The 22473-nt window shown below is 38.7% G+C and overlaps 1 protein-coding gene across 2 annotated transcripts in view; it reads left to right on the top strand.

Annotated features, from left to right (window-relative positions):
- Positions 1 to 22473, top strand: part of LOC150088269 (phosphoserine aminotransferase) — a 327264-nt gene that overhangs the window by 64607 nt on the left and 240184 nt on the right. For both annotated transcript variants that reach the window (XR_016546786.1, XM_090370665.1), the window contains exon 3: positions 2335 to 2404. Coding sequence is in view for 1 of the 2 variants with exons in the window: in XM_090370665.1 (XP_090226791.1) it covers positions 2335 to 2404 (70 nt within the window). In the remaining variant the exon portion in view is untranslated. The remainder of the gene's footprint in view (positions 1 to 2334; positions 2405 to 22473) is intronic.

The raw sequence follows: 22473 nt of genomic DNA, 5'->3' as shown, positions 1-22473 counted from the left end.
TAATGTCATATCAACCTAATTCTTCACTGCACTTGCCACCCGCATCATCTGGGTGAACTGCCTTAGATCCTGCCTTGCCTCTCCTTCTTGTACACATTATAGTCACCATATTCAAATTCCACAACTCTCCTTTGTCTGAGTGGCATTAAGTTTCTGAAATCCCTTCTGTTTCTGCATTTGCTGACCTAACCAGTATTTCAAATTCATCGAATTTGAAGTTTACTATAATCCTAAAATTGGTGTGTACAAGAAAGTGTACTTGCACCTTTTTTTTTTTTTTGGTAACCCTAACACAGCCCATATTTGTTTGTACCCTTACTTTGCTTGTAATTTCCAAAACTTCACTTTTCAGGTTGCTATATGTCCCAATAGAAGCAGTGCAAGAATCACTCTCACCTCTTCTTGCAGCTGCTATTAGTCTATCAATCTCTGCATATCCCTCCCAGCATCTCTGTTTTCTTATCCAGTTGTCTGGGGAATTGGAGACACTTTCAAATTTAAACCTAACTCGCAAATTTTTCTCAACACTGTCCTGTACTTGTGAAGTAAATCTTCATATCTCCTCCTCTTAATACCATTAGTACCAACATATACAACAATATTACCTTTTGTGCCTTTAAAAGATAACTGCCCTAGAACATCATTAACTTTAGTTCCCAGCAGAGACACTAGCATTGTGCTGGGTGCTTGATGAGTCCTCTCACTTGAATCCCTTCGAGGCATGAACCCTGTTTTTCAATTCCTCGTATAAGCCTATGAGAACACTAAATTTGTACTTAATTTCCTCATGCTCTTTGTGACGCACGCGCACAACACACACACTCTTCAGCTGTATCATGTCTGGCTGAAGTTAATTTTGAAAATAAGCAGCACATTATAAAATTCTGATTGTAGGAGAACTGCTATCAGCAGTTTCTTCCATGCCAAAGCACTCCTGCTGCTTTGGCAAGTGTAGTGCATTCTCCAGCCAGATCGTGTAGCCCTTTCTCTCAGCCAATAGTAGGGTTTGTAAATATGTTGGCCGTGTGTTTTGCTTTTGCATCCTCTAGTTAAAAGTGATTTTTGTGTTGTGCTTATTTGACATAAATTTATATAAAACAAATACAGCGTCCATTATAAAAATGACCTTTTTGAGAGTTAAAAAGCTTAGTTATATAGCGAAAAAAATCAAACAATGTTATTGGGTTCATATTACGATATTTTCACAATACCTCCATTTATTCCTATGGGATGCAAAATAAGTTTCCATATTTTTTTCAGTTTTCACTGGCTGGCAAAAATTACTAAAAATCGAATTTACTTAAGTCATGGAGTGCCTGTATAAGTTAAGAATGCCCCACAAAATTAACAGATATGAGTATAATAATGCTACTCTACATCCAGATTATTCAGCAGAAGCACTTACCTACATTATTTTAAGTTACATTATGTACTGTGCATTATTTTTTTATATACTGATTATGTCATGTACTATAGTTAGGTATATATTTGGTTATTAACCTTGTATCAACAATATCTGTATAAAGGTTCTTCCAATGAAACTCACTGAAATTAAGGGTTAACCATTTAGAGTACTATAATAATTAATGATAAACACCAGCCAGGAATTAAACTAAAAATTTACTATACAATGAAATATGATGCAAATAAAATAAAACACTGATTGAATTATAGTTAAAATATAGTTAAAAACAATAAAATTAATTAAAATAAACTAGGTTAAAAGCGATAAAACAATAACCTAGTTTATTTTAATTAATTTTATTGTTTTTAACTATATTTTAACTATAATTCAATCAGTGTTTTATTTTATTTGCATCATATTTCATTGTATATTATTTCATTGTATAGTAAATTTTTAGTTTAATTCCTGGCTGGTGTTTATCATTAATTATTATAGTATGGAAATTCCCAGCCCCATAGGCCTGTTTCAAGATAACCATTTAGAGGTTTGTTGCAACTGTACCATGTTGTGGTATGAGCAAACTGTGTTGCCATTGTGTGCCCAGGCAGCAGGCTAATAAGAGAATAAAAAATTATAAATATATTCACATTTTGAGACAAAATTGGGTTGCTGCTGATTAAAAATTTTGAAAAAAAAAAAAAAAATCTCGTTATTATTATCCTTTACTTAAGACAAGGCTGATCCTATCAAAAAATTCACCTAGATACATTTTCACATTTAGATAATAAATATAATTACCACATCACATATGTTTATTTTTAGTCTCTTTTAAAGTTAAATTATATATATATATATATTTTTTTTTTATTGTCGCTTTTACTTTTTGATTATAAGACTGCACTGATTACTTTTCCTTTTGCGATTACTAGAATTAAGCCATCGGAGTTCGGTCTTTGGTAAAATTATCGATGAGGCTGAACAAAATCTTCGAGACCTTCTGTAAGTATCTATTTTGATTATGTGCTGTTTAATTTGTTTATTAATATTTATGCCAGGAATTACTTCTTTATGATTTGGCTTTATCATTCTAATAACAGAACTACTTTATGTAGTAGTAGTAGTAGTAATAATGGCAAATGATGCAAGAAAGCAAGCTTATATAGCTTTAGCCAAAAAAAAAAAAAAAAAAACCTACACGGTCCATACATTCCAAGGATTTTTCTAGTTCTTCCTTGAATTTATTCAACTCATCCACTTCCACATCAGAAGATGGAAGCCTGTTCAAATAATCAGCTACACATTGGCTGAATGCAAACTTCTGCACATCTATCCCACAGCCATCCTTAACTTGAATTTATGTTCCCTCTGAACAAGTGGAAGAATACCATTAGCATTCAGCTTACTCAATCCATTCAAGCCTAGGAAACACCTCAATCAGATCTCTCTGCAGGTGCTTAGTCTCAAGATGCTGTAATTTGCAGAACCTGAAGCCTTTCTAGGTAAAAGCATTCTTTTACTATCTTCACCAGTCTAGTCACCCTTCTCTGCACCCATTCCAGCAGATCTCAACCTTCCTAAAGTGAGGCTTCCTGACCTATATACAGTACTCAAGATGTGGCCTAGCCATGGCCTTATACAAAGGAATAATCACCTCCTTATTCCTGCTAGCAAAGTTTCTATATATAATTGACAACCCTGAGCTATTTTGGCAGCATGTCTCCTCTGCTCAGAGAATTTCGTATCTGACTGCACAATTCCCCCAAGTTTTTTTTTTTTTTTTTTTTTTTTTTTACCCTGAGTGTACTACCACAGGGTAAATAAATTACTTTGGGGTTATTGCTACCCACATGCAGTAGCTTGCATTTGCCAATGTTAACTTTCAATGTCATTACTCAGTCGACCCAATTTTCCTAGATCATGTTGCGATAGTTCACCCTGATGACTGCCTTTAACCATCCTGCCAGCCTCTGTATCATCTACAAATGTAGACATTAAGCCTGATATATACCTTCATCAATATCATTGATAAATATTGAAAACAACAATGGGCCCAGCACTGAACTCTGGGAAACTCCACTAATAACATTAGACCACAAAGAGCACTACCCATAGATAACTACTCTGTCTTCTTCCACTTAACCATCCCTTTATCCATAGCAATAACTTGCCCTTAATGTCATATTGCTCCTGTTTATATATCAGTCTTTTATGTGGAAGAGTATCAAAAGCTTTCTTGAAATCGAAGTGTGACATCAGAATTATTTTTTGCATCCAAAGGGCAGAAAAGGTGATACTGTTGTACACATTGGCACTTATGACCTTAATAGTAAGAGATCTGCAGATTTACATAACAAGTACTGGTCTATGTTGAAAAAAAAAATTGCAAGTGTGGGTTAAGGCACATGGGATAGAATTTTATTGAGAATCTATACTTGCTAACAGGAGAGACTGCTCTTACAGGGATGAAATACACTTCAGTAGAAATGGTACAAGAATATTTGCTGATGCTATCGATGGAGTGTTAGGTGGATCATAAAACTACTAACTTGGGGGAATTCACAGACTAAAAGAACAACAGTAGCCGAAGGCAGAGGTGAAAGTGGTTCTTGCACCGCTTCAATTGGAATGAGAAACAGCCTAAAGAGCAAGTTGCTGGGAATTCCAAAAACTGCTGGGAGTCGGCATGGAAAAAGTAAATACATGGGTTGTGGTAGGATAACTAAGAGTAAGAACAGGTGCGTGTATACTTGCACATACACCAATGCTAGAAATATAGTAAATAAATTTGATGAATACAAAGTGCTAGTCAAGACATCAAAATCAAATATTGTTGGTATATCAGAGACATGGTATCGCACAGATATAAGCAGTGCAGAATTGGAATTTGGGGAGTACAATGTGTACAGAAAGGATACACAGAGTAGGAAGGAAGGAAGGTGTGATTATGCTGTTAGTTAAGAAACACATAAAATCTAAGGAAGGGCATCCGTTGGTGGACAGTGCAATGTTGAGTCAGTTTGTTGTGACATAAGCATGGGGAAAGGGAAAATGAGAGTAGGAGACTGTTATAGGTCTGATGATTACAATGAACAATTGTGCAGAGAAATAAATGGCCAGTAAATCAGAATGTCTTGTAATGGGGGATTTTAACTTAACAGATATTGACTGGAACCTGTGCATTGGTCACTTGCAAACTATCAAGGCTTTTATGGATTTATTGGATGACTGTTTTCAACAGCAACATGTACAAAGGCCAACCAGAGTGGGTGATGACTCGTGCATTAGGAATTTGCAGATAAAGAAACCACTAGGTGACAGTGATCACAGTGTACTGATGTGGGATTTACTTAAAGATAACTACCATCAAGTATAAACGGAAGGGTTTTTATTTTCATTGAGGTGACTGCAATGGTCTCAGGGTTTTTAAATTCTATACAGTGGGATCAACTGATGATGTTAAAAACAGTGAATTCTAAATTAGAAGTCTTCAAGGAATTAATCTTGGAAGTTAATAGGCTTTTCATACCAACTAAGAAATACTGTTCAAGATTTAGACCTAAATGGATGTCAGATGAACTGAGTCTCGTGGCAGAGAAAAAAAATGCATGGGTTGCATATAAATTATCAGGTGACATAGAATCCTATGGCAGATATTACAGGCTAGTCTTTAATCGAGTCACAAAGAAGGTTAGGCAAGTGAAGGCAGATTACGAGAAATCCTTGGCAAAGGTTGCAAAGAAAAACAACAAAGACTTCTTTACTTATGTAAATTCTAGAAGGAAGGGATGAATCAGATTGGTCCACTTGATATTGATGGTTCGATTGTTGATGATCCTGCTCAGATAGCTGACAAACTGAACGAGTATTTTGCATCTATATTCACACATGAGGAATTCTGTAAGAAGGGGGAGGACAGAGATTTACCAAACCTCTTACAGGGAGCTAAATGATTTTCTAATAATGGAGAGCAAAGAGTAGAGAATGAAAAGGACCAGGGGTAATTGTGCAGTTAGATGTGAAGTTTTCGGAGCAGTGCAGAGTCTGCAAGAGTGTCTTGTCAACGATATACAGGAATTTTTCTAGCAGGGATAAGGAGGTGGTTATCCCTATGTATAAGGCAATGGTCAAGCCACACCTGAAATACTGTACACAGGTCTGGAGGCCTCATTTTAGGAAAGATGTAGAGCTGCTGGAACGAGTACAGAGAAGGGCAACAAGATTAGTGAAAGGAACAAAGGATTGCTCTAACCAAGAAAGAATTAAGATTTGCAAATTACAGTATCTGGTGACTAGGCAGCTGTGGGATGATCTGATTGAGGTGTATAAGGCCTGGATGGTTTGCGCAAGTTCAGTGCTGATGGGATTCTGCCTCTTGCCCAAATTAATCACCTGAGGGGATATAAATTCAAACTGAGGAAAGACAGTTGTAGAATACATGTGTGGAAGTCTGCCTTTAGCCAGCATGTAGTTAATTGCTCATACAAACTTCCATCTGTTGATGTAGAAGTTGATAGCTTAAATAAATTCAAGGTAGAACTAGATAAACATTTGGAGCAAATTGGTGGATGAAATGAGAAGGTTTTTTTTTTTTTTTTTTTTTTTGGCTGATGCTGTATGAGCTTGCTTTCTTGCATCATATGCCTTTGCTAATGCTAAGTGCAGGAGAAATTGTCGAAGTTAAACATAAAAAAGCACCTGGGGTGAATGGAATCTATCCAGTTATATTAAAGGATGCAGCAAAGGAAGTAAGAAACCCTTAGCCATAATTATAAGGGCAACCTTAGATTCAAGGGAGATCCCCATGGACTGGAGATGTGCAAATGTATCCCCAATTCACAAAAGCAGTTCAAAGAGTCACACAATGAATTATAGACCTGTTAATTTAACTTCTATTCCAGAGAAAATAATGGTGCCACTGGCTAAAGAAACATTGCAGGATCATGTAGACAAAACTGCAGTAATAGTTCAGACACAGCATGGGTTTGTTAAGGGGAGGTCTTGTCTGACCAATTTTAGTGGATACTATGATGTGTTCACAAAGGAACTGGAGGCAAAACATAATTTTGGTGTTGTGCACTTGGATTTCAGCAAGATTTTTGATACTCTTGCACATGGAAGGCTGCTGTACAAATTGGAGTGGTATGGCATAAAGGTCAAGTTGTTTCAATGGATAAAGAGATGGTTGAGTGGTAGACTTTAAGAGTAGAAAACTTGCTTCTTGCCCTAATGGTAGCCAAGCATTCTGGTCTCTTGCCAAAGCTATTGGCCGCAACTTTTGCACATCTCTGCTCCCACCTCTGTCCAAACCAGATGGTTCTGTTGTCACTTCAGCCAAGGATAAAGCTGACCTGCTAGCATCCCATTTTTCTTCCAGCTCATGTATTAATGATCTTGGTAAAACACCTCCCACCATTCCCAACACGCTCCATTCAATGCCTCCTGTGGTCTTCTGTCAAAAGGATATCAGAAGGATTTTGATGAATCTTGATGCTAAGAAAGCTCCAGGTCCTGATGGTATTTCTCCACTTGTTCTCAAAACCTGTGCTCCTGAACTTACTCCTTTTCTTTGCCGCCTTTTTTCACTTTCTTATTCCAAAGGTGTTTTTTCCTTCTGCTTGGAAATTTGCTCATATCCAGCCAGTTCCTAAAAAGGGTGACAAATCCCTCCCATCCAATTATCGTCCCTTTGCAATTACTTCTACTCTTTCTAAATTAATGGAGAATTCAATTAACCACCAACTCTTAAACTACCTAGAAACCTTCCGTCTGATCAACAATCGCCAGTATGGATTCCGTCAGTGTCGATCCACTAGTGATATTCTGGCTTATGTTACCCATTTATGGACTAATTCAATGGAAAGGTTCGGTGAAACACAAGTAGTTGCTCTTGACATCTCAAAGGCTTTTGATCGTGTTTGGCATAAAGGTCTCCTAAACAAGCTTCCATCTTATGGTTTGCCAACTGTATTTAGTAATTGGTTATCCAGTTTTCTCTCTTATCGCTCATTGAGGGTGATGTTAGATGGCTCTCTGTCTTCTAACTTCTCCACTAATGCCGGTGTCCCCCAAGGTTAAGTTCTTTCCCCCACTCGTTTCCTCTTGTATATTAATGACCTTCTTCCATTGACTGGAAATCCTATCCATAGTTTTGCCGATGATAGCACGATGCATTCCACTTTCCATTTTGAGAAACCTTGTCCTGCTCAATCAGCTTCAACTTCTCGAAAATCTGCTACCGATTCCTTAAATGCCGATCTTCAGGTAATTCTCCAGTGGGGCAAAGACAACTTAGTTGATTTCAACCCTTCTAAAACTCAGTCTTGTCTTATATCTCGCAAAAAGGATTCTTCTGCTCCTATGCTTATCTTTAGTGACACTCCGATTTCTAGGCAAAATGATATATCTGTTTTGGGGATTACCCTGACTTCTAATCTCTCTTGGCACAAGCACATTACAAATATTGCTTCCTCTGCATCTAAAAAACTTGGTTTTCTCTTTCGCTCTCGCCGTTACCTTTCTTCCAAACAGCTGCTCACTCTGTATAAATCGCAAATCCACCTTGCCATGGAATATTGTTCCCACATCTGGGGTGGTGCCCCCAAAACCTCTCTCAGGCTTCTTGATTCCATTCAGAAGAGGGCAGTTAGGTTAATTAATGATTCATCTCTAACAGAGAGTCTCCACTCGCTGAGGCGCCTCCGTAGCCAGGTGGGAAGGAGCAGCAGCAGCAGTGCGCAGCACACGCTTCTTGATTAGACCGGGGTTCGAGCCTGTCACCACCAAATACGGAGGATGCGGAAAGGTCAGGAAATGACCACCGCATATCCCGGAGCAATATGGCCTTAGTTGCTAATGCTCCTAAAAACTAAATAACAACAACAACAATCCACTCGCTGTCTCATAGACGTACTGTTTCTGCTGCATGCCTCCTCTACAGATACTTCCATGGGCACTGTTCTTCTGAACTGGCTTTTATAATTCCCGCTTTCTCTCTCTTTCAAAACAGTCCGAACATGTGCTGCCACCAGCCAACATCCATTTACTGTCCAACTTCAAACCCACAGAACCAACTTTTCATCTTCCTCATTTATTCATTCAACTGCCGTTTTCTGGAACAACCCTCCTTCATACGTATTTCCTGAAAATTACAATCTACAGAAGTTCAAGTCCAATGTCAACAAATATCTTCTTTCGTCTTCTCAACATCCAACCCAAGCACGGTACTAAGTACTATAGGTTTTAATACCTCTCGTGTTTGGGGTTCACTTAAAAAAAAAAAAAAAAAAAAGACAGCAGAGAGTGGTAATAAATGAACTGCTCTATGTGTACAAATGTTATTACTGGTGTGCTCCAGGGTTCGGTGCTGGGCTCATTGTTGTTTTGTGTATTTATCAATGAGGGTAAAAAAAAAAAAAGGTGAACTGCAGCCATTATCAACCCACTGCAGGATGGAAGCCTCCTCAACAATTCATGCCGAAGGAAATGGACCATAATCTGCCACGCTGGTTCAGTGTTGGCAGATCGACCATATTTAGTAGTCAAGGGCTTGAACCCCGGTCTACTCAAAGAGCATGTGTTTCTGCACTCCCATTCCTGACCACTCTGCTATGGAGACTGTAAAAGTATATCAGGCTTAATATCCAAGTTTGCGATGATACAAAGGTTGGCAGGATTGTTAATGACAGTAAAAGACAGTATGCTACTGCAACAGGATCTAGAAACGTTAGGCAGATGGGCTGAGAAGTTGCAACCTGAAGTTTAACATTGACAAATACAAAATAGTGCATATGGGTAGGAATAACCACAGAGAAACATACCAACTGTGTAGTAGTACTACTTTCAGGGAATTAGAGAATGAAAAAGACCTTGGGAGTAATTGTGCAATCAGATATGAAATTCTCTGAGCAGTTCAGCTGGGCTGCAAGAGTAGGTCATTGAATCTTTTCAATGATATATAGAATTTTTCTAGCAGAGATAAGGAGGTGATTATCCCCTTGTTTAAGGCAATGGTCAGGCCACAATTTGAGTAGTGCATCAGGTATGGAGGCCTCAATTTAGGAATGATGTAGAGCTGCTAGAACGAGTAACAAGATTGGTGAGAAGAACAAAGGGGTGCTCTTACAAAGAAAGTGTAAAATTCTGCAAATTGCAGCATTTGGAGACTAGACGCCCGCGAGGTGAACTGATTGAGGCATATAAGGCCTTGAATAGTTTGAGCAGGCTCAGTGCTGATTGGATTCTTCTGCTTGCTCAGATTAAGAACTTGAGGGGGCATAGATTCAAATTGAGGAAAGATAGCTGTGCAGAAGTTTGCCTTTATAGCCAGGGGTAACTGATTGCTGGAACAGACTTCCATCTGTTGTTATGGAAGTTGATAGCTTAAATGAATTTAAGGCTGAACTAGACAAATGTTTGGAGTGACCAGATGGGTGAAATGGGAAGGTTTTTTTTTTTTTTTTTTTTTTGGATGATGGTGTATAAGCTTGCTTTCTTGCATCATATTTCTCAACTAATGCTAATGTTAAATGCAATGTCTTACACTTGGGGAATAGCAACTTGGTAGAATGGAACATTATACACTTGGTAGGATTGAATTAAAAACAATATAAGAGGAAAGGGGTCTGAGAGTTACAATATATGCTGATATGAAATTTTCTGAACAGTGTAAACAGGGAACCAGGAAGGTTCATGGTGTCCTAGCTATGATTTTTCAAACATTATCCTGTAGAGATAGGGAGGTCATAATCTCACTGTATAAGGCAATTGGACCACATTTGGAATGCTGTGTTCAAGGTTGAAGACCTCATCTGAAAAAAACAGTGAGCTTCTTGGAGGATCCAAAGACGAGCAACTCGAATAGTGAGAATGGCAGAAGGACAATCTTACGAAGAAAGACTCTAATTATGTGGGCTACAAAGCTTGGCAATCGGGCATCTTATAGGTTATCTGACTGAGGTTTATAAGGCTCAGAGTGATTTGTAAAATTAATGAAGGTAATTGGAATTCTCACCTTTATAAAAAGAATTTCAGAAAGGGGTCATAAATTCAAATTAGAGGGGTGCTGAGGTTTAGATTGGATTGCAGGAAGTTTTCTTTTAGCCAGCAAGTCGTTGATTGCTGGAAAAAGTTGCCCTCGCAGGTACTTTTTTTTTTTTTTTTTTTTTGTTAGTTGTTGGTGCATCAGCTTCTGTGGCCATAATGCACCTCCCAAAGTTTTTACATTTTACTCTGATCCAAGCCCAAGGCTGGATTCGAACCCGTGACCTTTGGGTTGCTAGGCAGGCACTTTACCTACGTGGCTAGCCCAATCGGCTCTCGCAGGTAGTTGACGCTGACAATTTGAATAAATTCAAAGGTTACCTGTGTGAGAAGGGATGCATATAATTTCTATTTTCTTACGTACTTGTTTTTTTGCCATTTCAGCTTCTTTGCACTATATGGCAAATGCTATTACTAATTCATTCGTCGTGACATCATAGCATTAGTAGAGCTAATGATTTTTCAAAAAGAGGCATATGATGCAAGAAAGCAAGCTTATGCAACATCAGCAAAAAAAAAAAAAAAAAAAAAAAACGCTCCCATTTCACCCTTCCGTTCGTTCCAAGTATCTGCCCAGCTCAGCCTTAAATTCATTTAGGCTGATAAATTTATAATAAATAAATAAATTTATTTATTTATTTACATAGTTTGAGCCTGCTCAAACCATTCATGGCCTTGAATGGTTTGAGCAGGCTCAATGCTGAGGGGATACTTCCGCTTACTCAGATTAAGAACCTGAGGGGGCATAGATTCAACTTGAGGAAAGATAGTTGTAGAATAGATATGTGGAAGTTTGCCTTTAGCAAGTGGGTAGTTGCTTGCTGGAACAGAATTCCATTTGTTGTTGTGGAAGTTTAATAGCTTAAATAAATTTAAAGTTGAATTAGACAAACATTTGGAGATGGGCTGGGTGAAATGGGAAAGGTTTCTTCTTTTTTATTTTTTTGATGCTGCATAACTTTGCTTCCTTGCATCACATGCCTCAACTATTGCTAATACTAACTTTCAAATTCAATGTTAACTCATGACTTTTTCCAAGCATTGCCCTGTACTTCTTAAGATATTAAGAGTAGGAGATCTGAGAAGTCCTCAGATCTCCTACTCTTAATATCATTAGTGACAGTAAGTACAACAATATCACATTTTTGCCCTTGAAAGATATCTACTCTTAATATCATTAGTGACAGTAAGTACAACAATATCACATTTTTGCCCTTGAAAGATATCTGCTCTATAATGTCATTGACCTTAATAAGACTTTAATAACTTTTGCCTTAATAGACTTTAATAACCTAGCATTAGTAGAGGCACATGATGCAAGAAAGCAAGCTTATGCAGCATGAGCCAAAAAAAAAAAAAAAAAAAAAAAAAAAAATCTCCCCTTTCACCTCTCCGTTTGTTCCAAATACCTGTCCAGTCCAGCCTTAAATTTATTTAGTCTATCAATTTCCACAACAAAGGATGGAAATCTACCCACTAACTAAAGGCAAACTTCCGCACATCTATCCTACATCTGTCTTTCGTCAATTTGAATTTATGCCCTCTTGGGTGATTATTCTGAGCAAGAGGAAGAATCCCATCAGCATTGAGCATGCTCAAACCATTCAAGGCTTTATATACCTCAATCTACCTCAATCGCACCTCAGTGTCTGGAGACTAGGCACCTCGCAGGTGCCTAGTCTCCAGACACTGTAATTTGCAAAACTTAAGCCTTTCTTTGTAAGAGCAACCCTTTCTTGCATTCACTAATCTTGTTGTTCTTCTCTGTACTCTTTCAAACAGCACTACATCCTTCTTAAGATGAGGCCTCCAGACCTGTATACAGTACTCAAGGTGCGGCCTGACCATTGCCTTATAAGTGAATAATCACCTCCTTATCCCTGCTAGAAAAATTCCTGTATATAATTGACAAGACACCATGAGCTGCTCAGAAAACTTCATATCTGCCTGCACAATTACCCCCCCCCCCAAGTCCTTTTCGTTCTCTAACACTCTTAGTGTAGTACCACAGAGTTGATACATTAATCTGGGGGTTACTGCTTCCCATATGTAGTATTTCACATTTGTCAATGTTAAACTTGATTTGCCACCTGTCAGCCCATCTGCTCAACTTTTCTAGATCCTGTTGCAACAGAGTACATCCTTCATGGCAGAGGTGTCAGTGTACTTAACAACCCTGCAACCTTCATATCATCTGCAAACTTGTACATTAAGCTTGATATACCATCATCAATATCATTTATAAATACAGAAAACAACAATGGGCCCAACACTGAACCCTGTGGGACTCCACTAATAACATTAGTCCACATACAGCAGTGTCCATTTATTACCACTCTCTGCTATCTCCCACTCAACCATCCTTTTCTCCATAGCAGCAATTCACCTCCAATGCCACACTGCTCCAATTTGTTCAGCAGTCTTCCATTTGCAACAGTATCAAAAGCTTTCCTGAAATCCAGGTATATGATATCAAAATTATTTTTTGCATCCAGCTCCTTTGTTACCACATTGTAGTATCCAATCAAATTGGTCAGGCATGACTTTACCTTAACAAAACCATGCTGTCCAAGCTGTAACTGAAGTCTTGTCTAGATGATCAGTGCAGTGCTTCTTTTACCAGTGCCTCCATTAATTTTCCTGGCACAGAAGTTAAGCTCACAGGTCTATAATTACTTGTGTCAGCCTTTGATCCTCCTTTGTGAATTGGGGTAACATTTGCACATTTCCAGTCTATGGGTACCTCCCCTGAGTCCAAGGAAGCTCTCATAATTATGGCTAAGGGTTTGCTTACTTCCTTTGCTGCCTCCTTTAATATAACTGGATAGATCCCATCCACCCCGGGTGCCTTCTTTATGTTTATCTTCAACAATTTCTCCTCCACTTTCCTCTCAGTTATTTCAAAATCATCTCGCTCACTGCCAGAGTTAAATTCACCTCTGGCATTCCCCTTCCTGAACAACTCCTCATGTGTGAATGTAGATGCAAAATATTCATTTAGTTTGTTAGCCACCTGAGCAGGATCATCAACTGTTGAACCATCAATATCCAGTGCACCAATCTGATTCGTCCCTTTCCTTCTAGAGTTTACATAGGTAAACAACTCTTTGCTGTTTTTCTTTGCATCCTTTGCCAAAGATTTCTCCTAATCTGCCTTTGCCTCCCTAATTGCCTTTGTGACTTGACTACAGACCAACTTATATCTATCATAAACTTCCATGTCACCCATTAATTTATATGTATCCCATGCATTTTTCTTCTTAGCCATATGTCTCATTAGTTCATCTGACATCCATTTAGGCCTAAATCTTGAAGAATATTTCTTAGTTGGTATGAAAAGCCTAGTACCTTCCAAGATAAATTCTTTGAATGCTTCTCATTTTGAATTTGCTGTTGGTAACATCATCATTGTCCCACCGTATAGAATTTAAATACTGTCTCAGACCAGACACGGGAAGTAAGTCACCTTTACGAAAGCAAAAACCCTTCCCTTTACCCCTGATGGTAGTTACCTCTTTGAGTAAATCCCACTTCAACACACTGTGATCACTGCCACCTAGTGGTTCCTTTATCTGCAGATTCTTAACGCATGAAGAATTACTACTGATAATCAGATCAAGAGTATTACTCCCTCTTAGTTGCCTCTTGAACATGTTGATGTAGAAAACAATCATCCAATAAATCCACAAAAGCCTTGCTAGTGTGTGAGTGACCAATCCACAAATTCCAGTCAATATCTGGGAAATTGAAATCCCCCATTATAAGACTCTCTAATTTACTAGGTTTTTAACCCCACTCTATTTCCCTGTACAGATTCTTATTATACTCATCAGAGTCATTCGGCCTATAACACACTCCTACTCTCAATTTTGATCTCCCAATGCTTATGTCACACCAAACTGACTCGACACTGCACTGTCCAGCAATGTCGACTGGCTTCACTTCCTTGGATTTTATGTATTTCTTAACTAATAGCATAACCCCTCCTCCCTTCCTATCCTGTCTATCCTTTCTGTAGACATTGTACTCCCCAAATTCCAGTTCTGCATTCCTTATATCTGTGTGACACTACATCTCTGAAATCCCCACAATATCTGCCTTTGATGTTTTGAGCAATACATCAAATTTATTTACTAAACTCCTGACATTGGTGTACACAGAAGTATACATGCACCTGTTCTTTTTCTTAGCTACCCTAACACAACCCATGTGTTTACTTGCATCCCAATGATTCCCAGCAGTCTCTGAAATATCCTGCATCTTATTTTCCAGGCTGCAGCTCATTGCAATAGAAGCATTGCAAAAATCACTTTCACCTCTGCCAGTGGCTACTGTTAGTAGTTTTAGTAGTTTTCCCAATTTAGTAGTTTTCCGACCCACCTAACATTGCCTCGATAGCATCAGCAAACATTCTTGCACCCTTTCTATTTAAGTGTGTCCCATCCTTGTAGAAGCAGTCTCCCCTGTTAACAAGTACAGACCAGGCTGAAAAAAATTCTACCCCTTGAGCCTTGCAAAATCTTTCCAGGGCTGAATTGATTGACAGGGCTCTCATCATATACTCCCTCCTATCGTGTCTGGGCAGAATTGCAGACACTTTCAAATTCAACCCTAATTCACGGCTTTTTTTCAACAGTGACCTGTACTTGTTAAGTAATTCCGCCGGTCTCCTAGTTAAAAAGGACAATTTAATTGCATTGAAGTTTCACAAGATTAATAAATTTTACTGATTATTTGATAATATTATCATATGCTAATATACTATACTAAGCTGACGCTATCTAGTTCGGGATATAACGTATTGTATAACAATGGCGCCAAGTTATGAACAGTAAATCTATGGACACTTAAGTGTTAATTAACTTCCAAAATCTGTTCGTCTCAATTCAGAATAAACCAAAGATCTCGACTAGGTCTATACGCTACTTATAGAAAATAATTTAATCTAACAATTAGTCAAATTTAGTGGCTAAATATAGCTAAAAAACTTCCCGTTCGCTGCAGCTGCAACACTTGTATAACACGTGGATTGGATACCCTTACCGATACAAAGTAATAATCTACAAAATCTCTATCTAAGTTAAATTTTTAACTAAGTATCATAACTAAGAATATAAAGCTACTCTAGAAAATAAGTTAATATGCCCAATTTAAGCCAATCTAACTTATAATAATTAGCTTTGTTTTCTATATACTTAAATAGCACTCTTTTAAATTCTGTAAAAGGGTGCTGGGATCAAGAAAGAGGAACAGTATGAAGATCATGAAAAATTAATTTTTAACAAAAGTAATGATACAAGGAAGCAAAACCTATAGAGCACCAGCCAAATAAAAAAAAAAATATCTACTTCTGCTGATTCCTGCCATTAATTTGTCCAAACCTTCTTTAAATTTATTCCAACTAACAACTTCCATGACAATAAATGGGAGATTATTCCAAATTTAATCATTCTTTGGCTGAAGATCAATTTCTGTACATCTGTTCATTAAAGTCTTATACATTTCAGTTAGTTGCCATACAGATATCTAGTTTCCAGAGTTTCAGTTTACAGAATGCTTGGTAAAAGTACCTGTTTATGGCCAAAGGGCTTTTTGCTCCTATTTTCAAGATACCTGTGTTCAGTTTTCCAAACCTGTATTCAGTATTCCAGATGTGATGACCAAGAGGTGAGATAATCACCTCTTGGCCCTTGCTGCCAGATTTCCTGTATATTATCTGCACTGCCCAGAGAATTTTATATCAATTTACCCCAACTCTACTGTCATCCAATTACTTTTCTGTATAGTATTAGATTTCTTGGACTCATCATCATCAGCCATTTTCAATCCACTGCAGAATGAAGGCCTCTCCAATAACTTTCCAGTGAACATAAGTTTCCATGGATAAAATCTAAGTTTCTTGGAGCATATTTGTATAAAGCTGAATCTCCTCAGGGCAATTTCTGCTATGTCATGGAGTGCAGATTCTACTACACCTATACAGTTCACTAATTAGATCGACTGGATTATGGGTCTCCTGTCTATGCCTCAGCCAGACAAAGTGCATTAAAATGGCTTCACACAATACATCAATGCTCTCAGAGTTGCCCTAGGAGCTTTTCATACATCATCAGTTCAGAGTATTTTTACAGAAACACACGAACCACCTCTATTTCTTTGTCGGCGTGCTCTGCTATTAAATTATGCAGCTAAGATCAGAAGTTTCCCACATCATCCTATATAGAAATATTCCGATATCAGGCAACAACTCGGCGTTCTTGTGGGCCTATATGAGAGCTTGAAGGACAGGGTGGATGCCCTCAAAAAAACTAAATTGAGGGGCCCATCAAGCTCTCAGCTGCCCACATCAATGCCAGAGCTTGCACTTGGGCATCGCGTGACACAGAGACAACCCCCAAGGCAGAATGCGCTGGTCCCGAAGGAACTAGTAGTTGTTGGTGACTCTATTGTCAGGGAAACGGGGAACATGCTTTGTAAAAAAGATAGATGGAACAGGACCAGGGTATGTCTGCCAGGGGCAAAGGTTGATGATGTTGTAGAGCGAATATCATCTTTTAAGGGCACAAAAGGTGATATAGTTGTACACGTTGGCACTAATAATATTAAGAGTAGGAGACCGGCAGAATTACTTAACAAGTACAGATCACTGTTGAACAAAAGCCGAGAATATATGATGAGAGCCTTGTCGATCAATTCGTCCCTGGAAAGATTGTGCAAGGCTCAAGGGGTAGAATTTTTTTCAGCCTGGACTGTACTTGTTAACAGAAGAGATTGCTTCTACAGGGATGGGATACACTTAAATAGAAAGGGTGCAAGAATATCTGCTGATGCTATCGAGGCAGTGTTAGGTCGGTCGGAAAACTGATAGCTTGGGGGGAGACAAAGACCAATAGATTGACAGTAGCCACTGGCAGAGGTGAAAGAGATTCTTGCACTGCTTCTATTAGAATGAGCAGAAACCTGAAAAACAAGATGCATGGTATTTCAGAGAGTACTGGGAGCCATTGCGGTACAAGTAAACACATGGGTTGTGTTAGGGTAGCTAAGAATAGAAACAGGTGCAGGTATACTTGCGTGTACACCAATGCTAGGAGTTTAGTAAATAAATTTGATGAATTTGAGGTATTGCTCAAAACATCAAAGGCAGATATTGTTGGGATATCAGAGACGTGGTGTCACACAGATATAAGGGATGCAGAACTGCAATTTGGGGAGTACAACGTCTACAGAAAGGATAGACAGGATAGAAAGGGGGGGAGGGGTTATGCTATTAGTTAAGAAACACATAAAAACCATGGAAGTGAAGCCAGTCGACATCGCTGGACAGTGCAATGTTGAGTCAGTTTGGTGTGACATAAGCATTGGGAGATCAAAATTGAGAGTAGGAGTGTGCTATTGGCCTAATGACTCTGATGAGTATAATAAGAAACTGTACAGGGAAATAGAGTGGGCCAGTAAATCAGAGAGTCTTATAATGGGAGATTTTAATTTCCCAGATATTGACTGGAATTTGGGGACTGGTCACTCACACACTAGCAGGGCTTTTGTGGATTTATTGGATGATTGTTTTCTACATCAGCATGTTCGGGAGGCAACTAGAGGGAGTAATACTCTTGATTTGATTATCAGCAGTGATTCTTCATGCATTAAGAATCTGCAGATAAACGAACCACTAGGTGGCAGTGATCACAGTGTGCTGAAGTGGGATTTACTCAAAGAGGTAACTACCATTAGGAGTAAAGGGAAGGGTTATTGCTTTCGTAAAGGCGACTACGATGGACTGAGACAGTATTTAAATTCTATACAGTGGGACCAACTGATGATGTTACCAACAGCAAATTCAAAATGGGAAGCATTCAAAGAACTTATCTTGGAAGCTACTAGGCTTTACATACCAACTAAGAAATATTTTTCAAGGTTTAGGCCAAAATGGATGTCAGATGAACTAATGAGGCATATGGCAGAGAAGAAAAATGCATGGGATACTTACAAATTAACACATGACACAGAAGCCTATGATAGATACAAGTTGATATGCAACCAAGTTACAAAGGAGGTTAGGCAGGCGAAGGCAGATTACGAGAAATCCTTGGCAAGGGATGCAGAGAAAAACAGCAAAGAGTTCTTTACTTATGTAAACTCTAGAAGGAAGGGGATGAATCAGATTGGTCCACTTAATATTGATGGGTCAACTGTTGATGATCCTGCTCAGGTAGCTAACAAACTAAATGAATATTTTGCATCGACATTCACACATGAGGAGTTATTCAGCAAGGGGAATGCCAGAGGTGTATTCAACTGTAGCAGTAAGCTACAGAATCTTGAAATAACTGGGAGTAAAGTGGAGGAGAAACTGTTGAAGATAAACACAAGAAAGGCACCCGGGGTGGATGGGATCTATCCAGTTATATTAAAGGAGGCAGCAAAGGAAGTAAGCAAACCCTTAGCCATAATTATGAGAGCTTCCTTGGACTCAGGGGAGGTACCCATAGACTGGAAATGTGCAAATGTTACCCCAATTCACAAAGGAGGATCAAAGGCTGACACAAGTAATTATAGACCTGTGAGCTTAACTTCTGTGCCAGGAAAATTAATGGAGACACTAGTTAAAGAAGCACTGCAGGATCATTTAGACAAGACTTCAGTTATAGCTCAGACACATCATGGTTTTGTTAAGGGGAAGTCTTGCCTGACCAACTTGATTGGATACTATGAGGCAGTCACAAAAGAACTGGATGCAGGGAATAACTTTGATATTATATACTTGGATCTTAGAAAGGCTTTTGATACTGTTGCACATGGAAGACTGCTACACAAATTGGAGCAGTGTGACATTGGAGGCAAATTGCTGCTATGGACAAAGGGGTGGTTGAGGGGGAGAAGACAGAGAGTGGTAATCAATGGACACTGCTCATCGTGGACTAATGTTATTAGTGGAGTCCCTCAGGGCTCAGTGTTGGGTCCATTATTGTTTTCTGTATTTATAAATTGATATTGATGATGGTATATCAAGCTTAATGTCCAAGTTTGCAGACGATACAAAGGTTGGCAGGGTTGTCAAGGACACTACTGACACTATGCTGCTGCAACAGTATCTGGAAAGGCTGAGCAGATGGGCTGAGAGGTGGCAAATGAAGTTTAACATTGACAAATGTAAAGTACTACACATGGGAAACAGCAACCCCAGAGCAACGTATCAACTCTGTGGTACTACACTGACAGTGGTAGAAAATGAAAGAGACTTGGGGGTGGTTGTTTAGGCAGATATGAAGTTCTCTGAGCAGTGCAGACGGGCTGCAAGAGTAGCTCATGGAGTATTGTCAATGATATACAGGAATTTTTCCAGCAGGGATAAGGAGGTGATTATTCCATTGTATAAGGCAATGGTCAGGCCACACCTAGAGTACTGTATACAGGTCTGGAGGCCTCATTTCAAGAAGGATGTAGAGCTGCTGGAACGAGTACAGAGAAGGGCAACAAGATTAGTGAATGGAACAAAGGGGTGCTCTTACGAAGAAAGGCTTAAGTTTTGCAAATTACAGTGTCTCGAGACTAGGCACCAGCGAGGTGATCTGATAGAGGTGTATAAAGCCTTGAATGGTTTAAGCATGCTCAATGCTGATGTGATTCTTCCTCTAGCTCAGAAAAATCACATGAGAGGGCATAAATTCAAATTGAGGAAAGACAGATGTAGGATAGATGTGCAGAAATTTGCCTTTAGCCAGCGGGTGGTTTTTTGGTGGAACAGACTTCCATCCCTTGTGGTGGAGGTTGACAGCCTAAATAAGTGTAAGGCTCAGCTGGACAGGTATTTTTAACGAACAGAGGGGTGAAGTGGAAGTGGGTTTTTTTTTTTTGGCTGATGCTGCATAAGCTTGCTTTCTTGCATCAAATGCCTCTACTAATGCTAATTTGTTCACACCAAAATGGGATAATTTGTATAAAAATAAACCATGTGGCATTAGCCTACAAAGCCTAAACACATTGGGGACTAAATATGGAAAACATAATTCCAGATGAAAACACGGCTACACGACCATAGCAAATAACATTGGCATATGTAGATAAACAATTCCAAAAATGGGGAAAGAATGCCCTTCCAAATTACAATATTAAGCAGATTCATGCAGCTCACTCCTTTCAATTCTCAAGTAACACTCAAATTTACACCAATGGCTCCAAAACAGATAGTAAAGTTGGTGCCGCTGCAGTTCTACCAAATTTTACAGCATCTTGTCGGCTTCCTTTGGAGTGCAACATTTACACCACAAAACTGTATGCTATCCTGATAGCTTTAGAGAATATAAAACAGTCCCTGAAACCATTATCTATACTGATTCCATGAGCACCGTATCTGCTCTTCAGTGTAAACTTCTTTCAAGTCACCCCTTTTTACAACAAATTCAAATAAAGTTCATTTAGTACAACTTCTTACAAGCAGGCAAAAAATAATATTCTGTTGGATAGCTGGACATGCTGGAATCAGAAGAAATAAACAAGCTGATTTTTCTGCCAAGAATGTAAGTTACATCCTTTCACTGATTATGAACATGTCATACTTTGTACCAGAATCAAAAAATGGTTATTCATTTGGCACTAGAACAAAAAAAAATAAAATGTTCCAGATTAAAAACGATCACAAGCAGTGGCCTTCAAGCCGAAGAGGGAATGAGAAAGAAGCTGTACTTTCTAGATTGCAGATTGGGCATACCCACCTAACTCAGTTACCTGCTCACACGGGATGATCCTCCACTATGCAGCAATTGTCAAACTCAACTCACAGTAAAACACTTTATGCTTGAATGCCTATTATACCTAAAAGAATGAAAAATAGCTTTATTTTTACAACTCTGTTCCACTAATCAACTACTTTACAGCAAATTCTCGGAAACCAACTAGAATTAAATGAACTTTTTGCCTTCCTGAAAATGATAAACAAATACCATTTTGATTTGAACCTGCATGTTTAATATATCAAACATCTTCCAAAGAATATTGTTATAGGTGCATTATGGCTTTAATAGTCTTTGCATCAACAAATCAAACAAACAACAACAATAACATATCAATTACCTCATTTTTTCCTTGTCAGATAACTTAAGTTTGGTGCCACATTATTACCCACATTATTACCCAAATTATTACAAGGGGCAATCATTTATAATTTGTGGACTGGTGCAAGATCTTTTCTTAATTGTCATGATCTTAATCTTCAGTGGAATTCTCCTTCTCGAAACACTCTCCCTTGAACTTTACACACTTTCCACCGTCATATCCATGCATAAAATCCATGCATTCTATTCTTGCAAGCCATTTTTAGAACAAAGTGCTTCCATTGTGGCTCTGCGTCGTAGTCAGACGCAAACTGCTTGCCTTTCAGAGCTTTCTTCAGGCATAGAAACAGGAAGAAATTTGCATTAGCATTAGTAGAGGCACATAATGAAGAAAGCAAGCTTAAGCAGCATCAGCCAAAAAAAAAAACCGCTCCCATTTCACCCCTCCATTCGTTCCAAATTCCTGTCCAGCTCAGCCTTAAATTTATTTAGGCTATCAACTTCCACAACAAGGATGGAAGTCTGTTCCACCAACCAACTACCCGCTGGCTAAAGGCAATCTTCTGCACATCTATCCTACATCTGTCTTTCCTCAATTTGAATTTATGCCCTCTCAGGTGATTATTCTGAGCAAGAGGAAAAATCCCATCAGCAAATCACATGGGGCTAAGTCTGGTGAATAAGGGGGATGTGGCAGAACCTCAGCACCTATGGCAGTGATCACTGGCTGCACAATATTAGCCGTATGGGACCTGACATTGTCTTGATAGATAATCCACTTCACACCAGGAAGTTCTTGATGTTTCTCATGAATGGCATGGCAAAGTTCGACTCTGAGAATCTTAGAGTATGCTTCCTTATTCATAGTTGTTCCACGAGGCACAAAATGTGTAACAAGAATGCCTTTTATGTAAAAAAAACCAGAACCATTTCTCTGTCAGCCGAATGAGAAGCTCGAAATTTCTTAGGTCTTGG

The sequence above is a fragment of the Mastigoproctus giganteus genome, chromosome 3 (genome assembly GCF_048544385.1).
Source record: "Mastigoproctus giganteus isolate SK-2022 chromosome 3, ASM4854438v1, whole genome shotgun sequence".
NCBI classification, from domain to species: Eukaryota; Metazoa; Arthropoda; class Arachnida; order Uropygi; family Thelyphonidae; genus Mastigoproctus; species Mastigoproctus giganteus.
The sequence above is the reverse complement of the archived record's forward strand: the minus strand, read 5'-3'. Positions and strand labels throughout refer to the sequence as shown.